The sequence below is a fragment of the Nuphar pumila genome, chromosome 13 (genome assembly GCF_984573655.1).
Source record: "Nuphar pumila chromosome 13, dmNupPumi1.hap1.1, whole genome shotgun sequence".
NCBI lineage: Eukaryota > Viridiplantae > Streptophyta > Magnoliopsida > Nymphaeales > Nymphaeaceae > Nuphar > Nuphar pumila.
In genome coordinates this window covers 1,205,073-1,218,538 of record NC_143261.1, presented here as the reverse complement: position 1 = coordinate 1,218,538, position 13,466 = coordinate 1,205,073, and the positions used below count along the sequence as shown (strand labels likewise).

Here is a 13,466-nt window from a genome sequence, read left to right as displayed (position 1 = left end):
CTTCACTTAAAAAAAATCCAAAAATGATATATATATATATATATTCATTTTTATTTCAATTATTAATTGAACACTTTGGAGTTATGTCCAAAAGGAATATTCCCACTTTTACCGGACCTAAGATCTCAACGCACTCCCACTGCAAAATTTGTGGGCCGCCCTTGTTGCAGATTTTCAATATCATGCTGTATTTGGGAGGAGGCATTTGAAGGTATTTCAAAGGAGTTGGGAAAGGTTTAATTATTGAATTTCAAAGGAAGTGGGTTTCAAGGGAGTTCCGAGCTTCCTCTGTTGTTTGCAAGCACCATTAAATCCCTCCAGGATTCAGGCATTCAATTCCTCTTTAATCGGTATCTTGTTTGAAGAAAAATGTGGTGCACCACCATGAGTGGGGCAGACTTGGATATGATCTAATTCACAGAAATTCAGATCCAATCCAAAAATAAATTGCTCAAAAACCTGCTAAATAAAATTAAGAAAGAAATAAAAAATTAATTAAACCCACTCAACTATCACTTTTTAGCATCCTTAAATAATAACTACAAACTAAAAGCATAATAAACGCCTACAGCTAAGTATAAACATTTTATTCAATGTGACCAGAAAGAATCAAATGACATTTTTGTTTGGCAAAAAGGATTTTAGAGGACTATGTCTACTCTACTATGGGTCTAAATGTTAAATAACTAATTAATAGCCAAATGACAAGTAGCCATCATGAGTCTGGTTTGCTAATAGAGGGGAGAAACATTAGGGAGTTTGATTATGAAAACAGGGAAGCATGGAAGGGATTCATCTATCCACCGGAATCCTTCCAAAATGAGGTTGTAAAGGATTTCAAAGAAAGGAAAAAAGCGGATTTGGGAGGCCTTGATTCCGTGCTTATATCACGGTTTCCATGGATTCCTGCTTTCTATTTTCTAACACTTCTTGTTGGCCCTGGGTTTCCTTAACTAGTTGTAACCCGTATCCGATGTCCTCCGGTTCCTGTCGATACGATCCTCCCAAACACATCCTAAATGAGTCGGTAGTTTTTGGTGCCATGCACGCTTAAATGTCATTAAAAAGTCAAAAGCTTATGGATCTTTTGAGCTGTCTTGCCAGTTGGAAATTTAAAAGATAGAAGATTCGGATTTTTTGGTAGCACGCATAACCGCATAAAAGATAGAGAGGGAGAGAGAATAATTGGTCTGTGCTAAACCCATTTGGTGTTATACTGTGTGCTAAATGGGTTTTTCAGCTTCTTTGGTGTTTTTTTTATGTGGTTCCAGCCTTAAAAATGTGTTTGGCTTGGTCGATTTACTAAGAATCAACACTTGGATCATGTGTTTTGGATGAAAAAAATGATGCTTAGAGCCTCAAAATTTTACAAAGATTTTGGACCATTGATTTTTTGAACTTTATAAAGACCCAGAATCAAACATGTCAAGAGCTTATCCCTATAAAATCAAGTACATAGATCACATTTGTACGGTTTAGCACCAACTCATCTCTCTCTCTCTCTCTCTCTCTCTATATATATATATATATATATATATATATATATATAAAGAAAAATGTCCAACCAAAACAAGGTCTAAATTCTACAACCAACAATAGAAATATATAAATAGGAAAGAGTGACTGTCTAACTAAAGGAAGGTCCAAAATCTATAACTAACAACGATCTGATGGCTCTTCTTCTCTGGTGCATGAGCATCTTATCGATCGAACCTCATATATTTGTTCTTTATAATTTATTTAGTAACAAATATGCTTTACATGAAGACTTTACAACATATGAAAATGTTTTTTGAAACGTAAAAAATTTGATGGCTCACAATGCATTTAAAACTTTATAATACAAAGTATTTTAGGCCAATTTTTGGCACTTTCATAAACACAGATAAAAATCTAATATGTAAAGTCATCAATGAAAAACTCGATAGTTAGAAAAGGAATGCCGTCAATTATCATCGGTGATAGATTTTGGACTTTCCTTTGGTTAGACGATATACATTTATATAAGGTATAGGTGCTAACTACTTTTCTAGCTAATCACCATGCTAACTGAGCTTTTGAATGATTTTATCGATGTATTACTTAAATCTGGCCATACAAATGTGTTTATGAAAAACATAATTTTTTAAGTTTTTAATATTTAAGAAAATATTAAACCATATAAAAACCTTCAAAAGGTACATATCAAATTCAAATGATCCAAGATTTGATTCCTGTAAAATCAAACATGTACATCGGTACCAGATTTAAGAAAAACATATAAAACCCCTTCAAAAGCTCGGTTAGCATGGTGGTTAGCAACTACCTTTTTTTATATGTGCATATATATAATCACTATAATATGAGAACTACGAATATATGCATTTTCAAATTTTTTTTTTTTGAAAATCTAACCATGTAGATATGTTTGGTATGGTGAATTTGTTAATTAGAATCAATTGTATGACATATATTTTTGATGAAAAAATATGATTTTTGAATTCTTAAATATTTATGAAGATGATAAGCAGTTGTTTTTAAAGCCTTAAAACAATGTCATTTATGCATCATAATCAAATGATTCAAGAGCTCCTTATAAGCATGAAGATCACATCTATATGGTTATATTTAATAAAAAAGAACAAAAAATCTATGAAAAACGTAGTTCACACGGTAATTCTGATATTCTAGTGACTCTCTCTCTCTGGAGAGAGAGTAGAGGGCAGCTGCCTATACCGATCTGTACCTTACAAGGCTTTTGAAGGGTTTTTTTTTTTTTCTCGAATCTTATCATACAAATGTATTCTATGCGCTTGATTTCTTAGGGATCAACTCTTGCATTATTTGATTTCATCGTGCGGGAAGATTTTGTAGGGTTTGAAAATTTCTGGTATAAAATTTTTATAAATATCATAAGTATCCAAGACCTAAAAAATTCATGTTTTTTTCATAAAAACACGATCCAAGTGTTATTTCTTAGTAAATTGACCATGTCAAGCGTAATTGCAGAGTCAGATTTGCAAAAAGCAATTCAAAAATCCTATGTTCGCTTGTGGTAAGTTGTGGTGGGTACAAAACTGTGCTCTCTCCCTCCCTCTTTTATACATGGTATATATATATATATATATATATATCAAGTAGAGCGTAGGTGCTTAATTATACGTGTATACTGATTTTTCGATATATTTTTTTGCAGTTCCAACCCCATAATTGTGTTGGGCATGGTCGATTTACCAGAAATTCATACCTAAAACTGTGTTTTCGATGGAAAAAAAATGATATTTGAAGCTTCAAAATTTTACAAAGGTTTTGGACTGTTGATTTTTCAAACCGTATAAAAGCTCACCCATGTGTCGGAATCAAAGAGCTGATCCCTATAAAATTAAGTATATAGATCACATCTGATTTAAATCATAATATTGCAGAAAAGATGAAAAGAATTGGCTGCCATTTTTCCTTTAGATTTGTTTTATGTGAAATGAAAAAGTTCAGTCGGTATAATCTTTAAATAAATAAATAATAAGAAGAACAGGAAGAGACCTATTTTTTTATCATTTTTGTTTTTCTTTTCCTCTCAAATAAATTTGAATGGTCGGAAAACGTTGGCTCACTTGGCTTTTGGGAGGTGTGAGGAGACACAAGTCAACAGTCACGCAACCGTACTTAGAACATCGATGGCTCGTGTCACACGTGCGAATCAGAATGCTGTCGAAGCGTGACGACAAGAGTGCAACGTCAGCAGTTCGAAAAGAGAAAACCCAAAAAAAAAACTTGGAGAATTTCCGGGAGTTAGCAGCACTAGCGCCGTTACTTAACGGCGATCGTTTGACCTATAAAAAAGGGTGAACTTCACCCGAGCACCGAGTCGAGAGAGAGGAGTTAGGCCAGCGACCACGAAGACAATCCAAAGGGAGAATTCCGAGCGCCGTTAGACATCAGGATCTCGCCGTCATGTTCTCCGTCAAGATGGAGCCCGATCTCGACGACCTACGGTGCCACCTTCTAGAAGATTCCTACTACACCTCCTTCTTCCTGGCGAGCTCTCCGTCGGAGTCGTCTCTGACGGAGTTTACCACGCCAGAGGCCGTCCCCGCTGGCGCACCGGGAAAACGGCGGCGGATCGATAATTCCGATTCGTTCTGCAGGAGCGGGCTGGAGGAAGAGGAAGAGGGAGACGACGAGGGGGAGAGGTTCGTGCAGAGCGCGCTGCGATTCGACTCGCCGGAGACCGATAACGATCGGGAGGAGGAGAAAAGGAAGAATGTCCCTCCGGAGCCACTCTCGGCGGCCGCGCTACCGTCCACCTCGGTTCCACCGAGCTTCTCCGGCGTGTTCAAGGGGCCGATGTGCCTGAGCCCGTGTTTTTCCGGCGGGTGGGAAGAGCTCCCACTTAACGAAAACGACTCGGACGAGATGGTTCTCCATAGCGTGCTGGAGGAGGCGTGCCTGAAGGGGTGGTTCCCGTCCCGGGAGTCTCAGCCGGCAGGGAGTAAGAGCGAGACGAGGCCGGGAGTCTCGGTTCGGAATAAGAGCGGGAAGAAGCGGTACAGGGGAGTAAGGGAGCGGCCGTGGGGGAAGTTCGCTGCGGAGATCAGGGACTCGGCGCGCCAGGGCGCGAGGGTGTGGCTCGGGACGTTCAACACGGCGGAGGAGGCTGCGCTGGCTTACGACCGAGCCGCCTACAAGATGAGGGGTCCGCGGGCGCTGCTCAACTTCGCACTCAGCGTCGTCGAGCCGCAGGTCGCGGCGCCGGAAGCCAAGGCTAACGGGTCGGCTAGCTAAGAGCGACGCGCGAGCTTGAAAATTACTCAAAACCGTGGTTGAACTTTCTTAACCCGAGTTGAAAATTTTAGGTTCAAGAAGGGAGCTCTGCTGTGCCAATGTGGGCCCTGGCGAGGGAAGATATTTCAGGCCTGCGTATAGGGTAAGGTGGGCCCTTCCTTCACCACAATCAATGGCTACCGCTGCTTGGGCACTGGGGGCCAAGACCTCAGTCGAGCAGATGGGCCCACTAATCTAGCACGGAAATGCCAACTATGCAACATTAGTTGGTGCTTTGTGGTGATGCTAGTCGGGGCGTGGGATCACCTATAAATAATGGAGCCCAATGTGTGGTAGTTATTTCTGCAATTGATATGTGTTGTTGGTATGTGAGTGGAATGAGGCCGAAACGGGGCCTGTATATATGGCTTCGTGGCGGGTGTATATGTGCATTTATTTATTATATGCCCATGTAGATTCCCTCGATAATGACTATCTTTTTCTTTTTAAATTATTTGGATAATGGAATTATGGAACCAAAGTAGCCCTCTTGGTAGCGACAATTTTAGTCTACCAAACTATTGTCATTATGACGAGCCCCATCCTTGCCCACAGTTTTAGTTCTTACAAGAGGAGTAAGGGGAATTTGAGCCCACAAGCACTCAACCCCAATTTGCATACTGTCATAAGTTTCACATTCTTTGGATTCACGGAATTGGAAATTACAAGATAAAAGTGACCCTTCTGTTTTTTTGAAATCTTTATTGGATGTGTCGACCAAAAACAAGTCTCAATTCCACATCAACTGCTTCCAAAACGAAGGATCAAACAAACCCAAATCTTCCAAAACGACGTGCAACATACAAATTTCAACCACCAAAGAAAGATCTAGAGAGAGAGAGAGAGACGTTGCAGGTTCAGAACCCCAGTGGTACGTTGAATGATAACTGGTGGGGTCTGCCTAACCCCAGCTTGCCTTTCAAGAGAGAGAGAGAGAGGTGGCGTTAAGCTTATCCACATGAAAAACCTGGTGGGGTCTGCCTAACCCCAGCTTGCCGAGAGAGAGGTGGCGTTAAGCTTATCCACATGAAAAACAAGAAAGATCACAAAATCCCATTTTGAATGATCATTGCTAGAAAAAATATTAGCATGTGCTCAACAGCGACTGTATATTTTAAGCAAGTCCATACAGATGGGATATTTTGTGAATAATTCCAAATCCATAGCCTTCTTATCTTTTTGGTGCACGATAATTTTGTAGCTTCTTGATTTTCATGGAAGAATAGAAAAGATTATCTCCACCACTTACCCAAAGGGCTATAACAATGGATTTGATTCTATTTCCAAGATCAAGTTAATGCTTCAATTTTAAGGAATACTGGGAATTATGCATCGTGCTAGAGCTGCTACGGAAGGCCTAAACTCTACGCAATGATACCTAAAACACTAAAACCAAACTAGACTCAAACATAAACAGCTAGAAGCGCAATACAATAATGCTAGGAAACTGGATTTTCTTTTGTATTTAACATTGTGGTACTCCAAAAGGCACGTACTGAAAACAGAGAGATAAATGTGATCCTTGGAAAAAGAGAAACAAGCAGAGAAGGAAGAAACACATTGTATGCGTTGCTTAAAGAATAGCACGGGACCAACGGGGGCTCAGCTTGTCTGGTAGGAGCAGTTAGTGCACGTCACCTTGTGTGGGGACGTTGCAAGTTCAAATACCAATGGTATGAGTTGTATAACTAGTGGGGGTCTGCCTAACCCCTGTTTTCTTCGTCAAAAAAAAAACACAAAAGAATGGCACGGGACAAGAAAAACATGAAAATTATTCAGAAAGCAACCGCAGAATCCAAATAAACATGATTTTCCATTACCTACCTTTAAAACACTACCAGCCAAAACAATGAGCACATGATACAAGCACAGGTTAAAGTTTCTATTCCTCCCCTACCAACCATGGTTACATGGCCCTCAAGCAGAAAAAATAAACAATAAAAAATGAATTGAATGGCTAGTTTCGAGCATTAAGCTAACAAACCTAGTATATGTATGTAATAGATGTGGGGACTCACAGAAACGGGTCTAAGCTGGACCATTGGGTAGGTCTTGGTTGGTAACAGAAGTACCTTTTGGATTGCATACTTGTGGCCTGAGCTTGAACCCAAGTTTCTTTGAGAATAGACTCCAAGAGCTCTTTGGCTTCCCAAGCTTCTCAATCTCTTGCTTCATGCTCAAATACTCCTTCTCAAGCTCGCATACCCGCACTCTCATGTCATCGATTCCAACCTTGAGGTTGTGATTATCCTTGATGTGAGCAGGAGCAGCAGTCATGGTGCCTTCGTTCTTCGGGATGTCGAGGCTGCCGTGTGGTGCATGTCCATTATCAAGGTTATCTGATACAAAGAACCATCCTGCAATGGTTGTCCGGAGGCGCAGCTGCTCGAAGAACAATACTTGGACCACAACTCTGAGTGGCAACCTTTCGTTCTGGGCAGCATGCGTGCAGGCCTCTAGGGACAGCTTCTGGCAGTTCATGAGTCTACATAGCTGCTCCCTCTCAGAGTCGGTCAGCCAGGGATGGGCCTGAAACAAAACCATGCAGAAAAAGTGTAAGCAATTATGGACCTCACTATATATACATGGCACAGATAGGATGTGCCCACTGCTAAGACCCACCACCAACTGGGCAAAGATTCCAAGTTTTTCACCTGTTAGAACTTGGCTTACATATGTCACATGGACACCACCAATAAGACAGGTTAACAGCTATTCTTGTGGAGTTTTCCATCGCTAAGCATTATGCATTACTCATTCACTAGAAATGTAACAAAACATGCCCCCCACTGCTAAGACCCACCACCAACCGGGCAAAGATTCCAAGTTTTTCACCTGTTAGTTCTTGGCTTACATATGTCACATGGACACCACCAATAACACAGGTTAACTATTCTTGTGGAGTTTCCCATCGCTAAGCATTATGCATTACTCATTCACTAGTAATGTAACAAAACATGCCCCACATTGCTTAGACCTACCAACTAGGCAAGCATCCCAAGTTTTTCACATGTTGGACTATATCACATGGACACCACCAATAAGACAGGTTAAAACCATTCTTGTGGAGTTTTTTTCGCTAAACATTATGCATTAGCTAGTGTCGATATTGGATATTCCACCTATCTATATCATTGCTAGAAACTTGCAAACAGGTTCTTTTTATGCAGAGTGCTAAGTCTGCCAAGAATAAATATAACACCAAGAGCGTCACACTGCCGTACAATTAGGCACTTGGTCCGTCTATTTTTCTAAAGGGGCTGCCCCCGCAAAAACAAACTCTCTAGCACTACAACTACAGAGTTCCCACTGTGATATCAGTGTTTGTATTACCTTCAAGTATATATCAATAGCACGGTAAATGCCATCATCCAGGGTCCTAGCATAGTCGGGAATCATTGCTGCTAGCGCCTGAAATTTGGAAAACTTGAGATTAACGTCTGGTGCAATTTCTGCAAGGAATCCATCAACGAGCCTGGCCACCATTGTAATCGGTGCCGGTACAGGTGAGCCAATCAACTGCCCTTCATCAACCAAGCAAGGGCTGGCAGCCGCAGAAACTTGATCAGACACAAGGAAATGATCTAGAATTCTCTGTACACAGTCGATGTCATAGAGAGTTTCTACCGAGTAAGTCAAATTAGGAAGGAGAAGGTCTTCCAGGGAAGCCTGGTCCATTTGCAGGCCCGCACTTTTCTCCAAGTTGTCTCTGCATGATGAGCTCGCGTGCAGAATCGTGGCTGTACGAAGCAAACCAAGTAGGAATTTCGTCGATGTGACACCTTTCTGCATGGGTAACAGACCAACAATCTCTTCGAGCAGAGTCCTCTGATCACCCTCTGATGGAAAAGACATACGAGAGTTCTTTTCCTGATTGCCTGAATGTCTTTGCAGTCCAGGGAGATGCCAATTTGCATAGAATGTCAGGCACCCTGCAACATTCTCCGGACTCATTCCTTTGGACTCCATTGCCAAAACCAATCTTTTCAATAGAGGGAAACTTAAAACTGCTAAGTCTTCGTACCACCAATCTGAATTCACAGTTTCTGGCTTGGCTTCTGTACCAATTCCATTCCATAAAACGCTACCACATGGACTCTGCAGGGTTCTTTGTCCTCCCATAGGCCAACCAAACAAATTTGGGTCACAACAGGCTTTCATGGCCAAGGAGTTGATGCATCTTGTGACAATGTGAAGTTCCTCAGCATGAGGGAGCACCTCCTCACATGTTTCCAGCGCTTTTAGAGTGTCCTTCCAACTGGAGAAAACCTCACTGAGAAACCCCTCCGTCTGAATAATCAAGTTTCCTTCCCCATATTCTTCAGTCATCCGAAAGTGCTCAGCAGCGCATCGAACGCATACCACATTCACGGCGGTAAGTTCCAGCCTAATGCCATAACAGAATTTCACAATGACTTCAAAAGCTTTTGCACCACCGGGGATGTCATGGAACTGCAGGACACACCCTGTTCCTTCTGCACTGGAAGACTCTTCAATTAACTTCTCCAACAGACCACTCCTAGAAAGTAAAGGGAACTGCAACAACAAAGTGATGATTATCATGAGAGAGAGAGAGAGATGTACTGGAATAGAATTATACCTTGTGGAGATGAAACGAAATTTCTCCAACTTCAATATCAATATCACTAGGAAGTCCAGTAGTACATAACCTGAAAAGAGATGCAGGTAAGGAAATCACCGTGTAAGCTGGGATTGCTCCATTATTGGTATTTGAAGCCCAGACGGTTTCTTTGAATACAGTCACCGCACACATGATATGGTATAGAAAAGAAAGAGATGCAAAGCAGAAGATATGCATTTCAAACTTACAAAGGTTCCATTCTGGTGTAAAAGTGCTCAACCACGAAGCAAACATAGAAAGGCATTCACATAATAACGTTGATAAACAATGAGATGCAAATTTAGATAATTCAGCTATCTCAAAGGCATAATTGTTAGAATTCAACAATATTTTCTTTTGCAAAAACAAGTTGTTACTGCCTTTTTTAGTTATTTGTGCATCTGCTAATTATTAACACTTTATCCAAAAAAATTATTAACACTTCCAATTGTCAAGTGCATAATTTAGTGTTAGCTCAATTCAATTGTTAAGTACATATCACCCACTCGTGTTAGGTGTTAGCTCATCCAGCGTTGTCGAAAAATTGCTTGTCTTTGTTGAACTCAGACAAATTACCTGAAGATGGTCATATTTTCAGCCTTGCACATTGACTCAGGGGTATCCCCACAGTGCCCACACTGGTCTGGATAAGAGGGATATATATAGCTTCTATTGTATTTCTTGCTTTTCCATCCTATGCTTGCTTCTGTTCTCATTAGAAGGTTCTTACAAACAGTGCAATCACATAGTTTAAACAACTGACAAACGACCCGAACTGAGTCAGCATTCATCTTTTTCCAGGAGCCATCTATTTATTATGTTTCATTCCCATGTAAAGGAAAGGTGGAAAGGCTTTACATGAGAATGGGCATGGATTTCTAAAAAAATCCTGCCAGCTCCGCCCCCATGTGAAAGCTTTTACAGGGAGGTATGAATGGATTTACACATACAAAGTGACCCATCATGATGATTTGATGTTTGTTGCTAGCTCAGTACTTTTCCATGTAAGTAATACGAAACAAACCAGGCATAAAACCAAAACACCCAAACAAAGTTTCAATATTTGTTTATTTTTGCAATTCAAGATTCCAGGTTGTTTTCACTTCGTTAAAATGTTCCCTTCTACAGCTTCTTCAATAGTAAAAAGTAGAATGGTGGAAATTGCTGGTATTGATGAGATAGCACAAAACTACATGAATTTCTTGTGGTAAAATTTTTTAAGGACCCTCGGAACCCCAATAAAGATAATAATATGAAATTATGAATTAATCTCATACAACATGGGAAGGAGAGGTAACAGGCTTAAAACCATGGACTAATCAGCTTGGGACAGAATATTGGCATTCACCATATTCATTGAAAAATAGATATAAAGCTAGTTACAGCTTCTTCAATAGTAAAAAGCAGAATGGTGGGAATTGCTGGTATTGATGAGATAGCACAAAACTACATGAATTTCTTGTGGTAAAATTTTTTAAGGACCCTCGGAACCCCAATAAAGATAATAATATGAAATTGTGAATTAATCTCATACAACATGGGAAGGAGAGGTAACAGGCTTAAAACCATGGACTAATCAGCTTGGGACAGAATATTGGCATTCACCATATTCATTAAAAAATAGATATAAAGCTAGTTACGTTCACCAGATTGCATTTATGCCAGGAGAAAAAACATGTAAGCAGCCATTTCTTATTCAAAAAACTCAATTTTTTCATCAATAGCTTGACAGACACCTCACGGATGCAACTCATACTGCTTAAAATGGGAAAAACGCAATGGATAACTAGGAAACCAGAGTGATCAATCGTGGGTGATTAGAAGCCATCGGTCCAGGCATACATTGGGGTCAAAATTTGATGGGCTACAGGCTTAAATGCTAGGCACAGACTGAAAAGCAACTGTTGGCACTAAACCAACCAACAACCCCACCTATTTCACTTTTCTGAATTACCTACTACTGCTGTGTAACTCAGGCATTGGCAGATTCCAGCAATTGAATTCAGTCCAGAGTGAATTGACATCCTAATTTTCAATTTTGATTACAAAATATATCCTATCCCAAGATCAGGATTGCAAAATTTTCTCAAATTTCTTGAAACAACACACTCATTGGCAATATTGCAGTACTGAAAAACTGATAATTCATCCTTGGCAGGAAAACAAAAGACTAAAGCTTTGTGTGCCCATAATAAGAAATTGAACAATCAGAAATTTTAGAAAGAAGGCACACATGAAATGTTAGTCATATTACCTATGACCACCAGGCATTCTCGGGCAGCAGCACCTTCTTAAGATACCTCCTGGCTCGGTACTAACATTGAACATTATTGCTTTTTTCACAAGAATGGTAAACATAATTCATCATTCTAAAACCTTAAAGGTTTAGAGGTTGCTCTGCCTTTATAGCTCTTTGCGGATTTCCATCAGCCATGATCCGAATTACTGTCAGGGCATTTCCTCTACATGTTAATAATACCAGTAGCTTTATTCCCTTCAACTTTAGCTCATTCAGTAGCTTGATGAGGGTGTGATTCCATTATTAATATCTACCAAGACTTTACACGGAAAACATGCTCAAATATCTCAAACTAGGTGCATTTTCAGTCAGACCTACTGGTGAAGATCTTACTTTTAAAAGTACCAAGTCACTTCTATTCTCATTGAAGTCCTAAGCAACAGCCTGATTAGACAAGCCATAATTAAATCAAAATAAGAACTAATGTCTTCCATAAGAAAAATGCATCCAATCCTTCATTCTTGTTGCACAATGTCTCACAATGTTTTCTCAGAAGCTTCCTTTGTCAGTAATTCTTCAGTTTCACTTTTGAATACTTCACATAATAATTTTTTATTGTGCTTTTTGATTCTTCGCTAGGGTCGAGATCTTGATACCCTCTGTTCATCTTTTCCAAAAGTCATGATTTTATCATCAAACAGTAAAATAAATGATCCCAACAGAATTTCAAAAACTCTTCATCTCTGCAAATATATTCCCTCATTTAGGCAATGGAAGACGCTAATGAAATCTTCAAAGCTATCTGGCTTCTTATGATAGAAGCAGGGTGAGCATTGTTGGTATGGATGAAGAACACAAAATCTCGAATTTCTCGCAGAAATTTTTGTAAGGTTCATTAGAAATCCCAATAAAAATTAGACGGGTTGAGACATTTAAAGCACCTTAAGATGCAGAGGATCCATTTTCCTGGTCCTTTTATCAGGGAACCCGCCTATTTTAGATCTTATAATTGCGCGTGAATACCTCAGACAGCATTTTGAGGGAGAGCCGACGGGCATAAAGCGAGGGAATGTTTAGAGCGTTAGTCAATCTGGTTGGAATCGCAGAAGATTTGCACTAACAATCATGAAAGTTTGTCACGCTCATCATGTTATGTTTGTTTCACATGAAAAACACAGAAAAGCTTGCAGCCATTTCACATTGAAACAATTAGGAAATCAACAAGCCATGCATGCCACGGGGTCCAGGCTTGCATCCTAGGCACAGCCAGAGAAACAATTTGTTGGCACTAAACCAACGAACAATTCCACCTAGTTCATTTCTCATCAATGACATATATGAACTAAATGCCACTGCAATGCAACTCTGTAGCGGTAAGATTCCAGAAATTGTTCTATCCAAGTCGGGAAACTGGGAAAATCTGCTCATAACTGCAGAACTAAAAAAAAATTTGTGGAAAACCCACAAAAACTTTGATACACCTATGCAATTTTTTAAAGCGTGCATTGTATCGATTGGAAGATATGGGCATCTTAGAATACACAGAAGTCCTAATGGTACGTACCAAGCTTGTCCTTGACGTTGAAAAGCATCAGCTTTCGAACCCAGTTTCAAAGAAGCCATTGCATCATGAGAGAAAGAGACGACAATGAGTCATTTCATCCAGAGAGAGAGAGAGAGAGAATTCAGTTTAACGTAGCCAAAAGAAAATAAGTTTTTTTTCTCCTTTTTCATTAGAAAGGATAATAGTGTGGGGGTGCTGAAATAGCTGGTGGTCTTCAGGGTTAAGCATGATAAGGTTAGTTG

General features: G+C 40.0%; 2 protein-coding genes across 2 annotated transcripts; one reads left to right on the top strand and one right to left on the bottom strand.

Annotated features, from left to right (window-relative positions):
• The first annotated feature begins 3,839 nt into the window (after positions 1 to 3,839).
• On the top strand, positions 3,840 to 5,281 carry LOC149817448 (uncharacterized). Its single transcript, XM_089986427.1, has one exon. It carries the CDS (start codon positions 3,931 to 3,933, stop codon positions 4,759 to 4,761), a length of 831 nt encoding a protein of 276 aa, XP_089842553.1. The 5' UTR covers positions 3,840 to 3,930; the 3' UTR covers positions 4,762 to 5,281.
• A 1,547-nt stretch (positions 5,282 to 6,828) lies between these two features.
• Positions 6,829 to 13,283, bottom strand: LOC149817447 (BTB/POZ domain-containing protein At5g03250-like). Its single transcript, XM_089985377.1, has 4 exons — positions 13,225 to 13,283; positions 9,401 to 9,470; positions 8,134 to 9,336; positions 6,829 to 7,329 (listed from the first exon to the last, which is right to left on the bottom strand). The coding sequence occupies exons 1-4, from the start codon at positions 13,281 to 13,283 to the stop codon at positions 6,829 to 6,831; spliced, it is 1,833 nt and encodes a 610-aa protein (XP_089841503.1).
• Between the last annotated feature and the right edge of the window lie 183 nt (positions 13,284 to 13,466).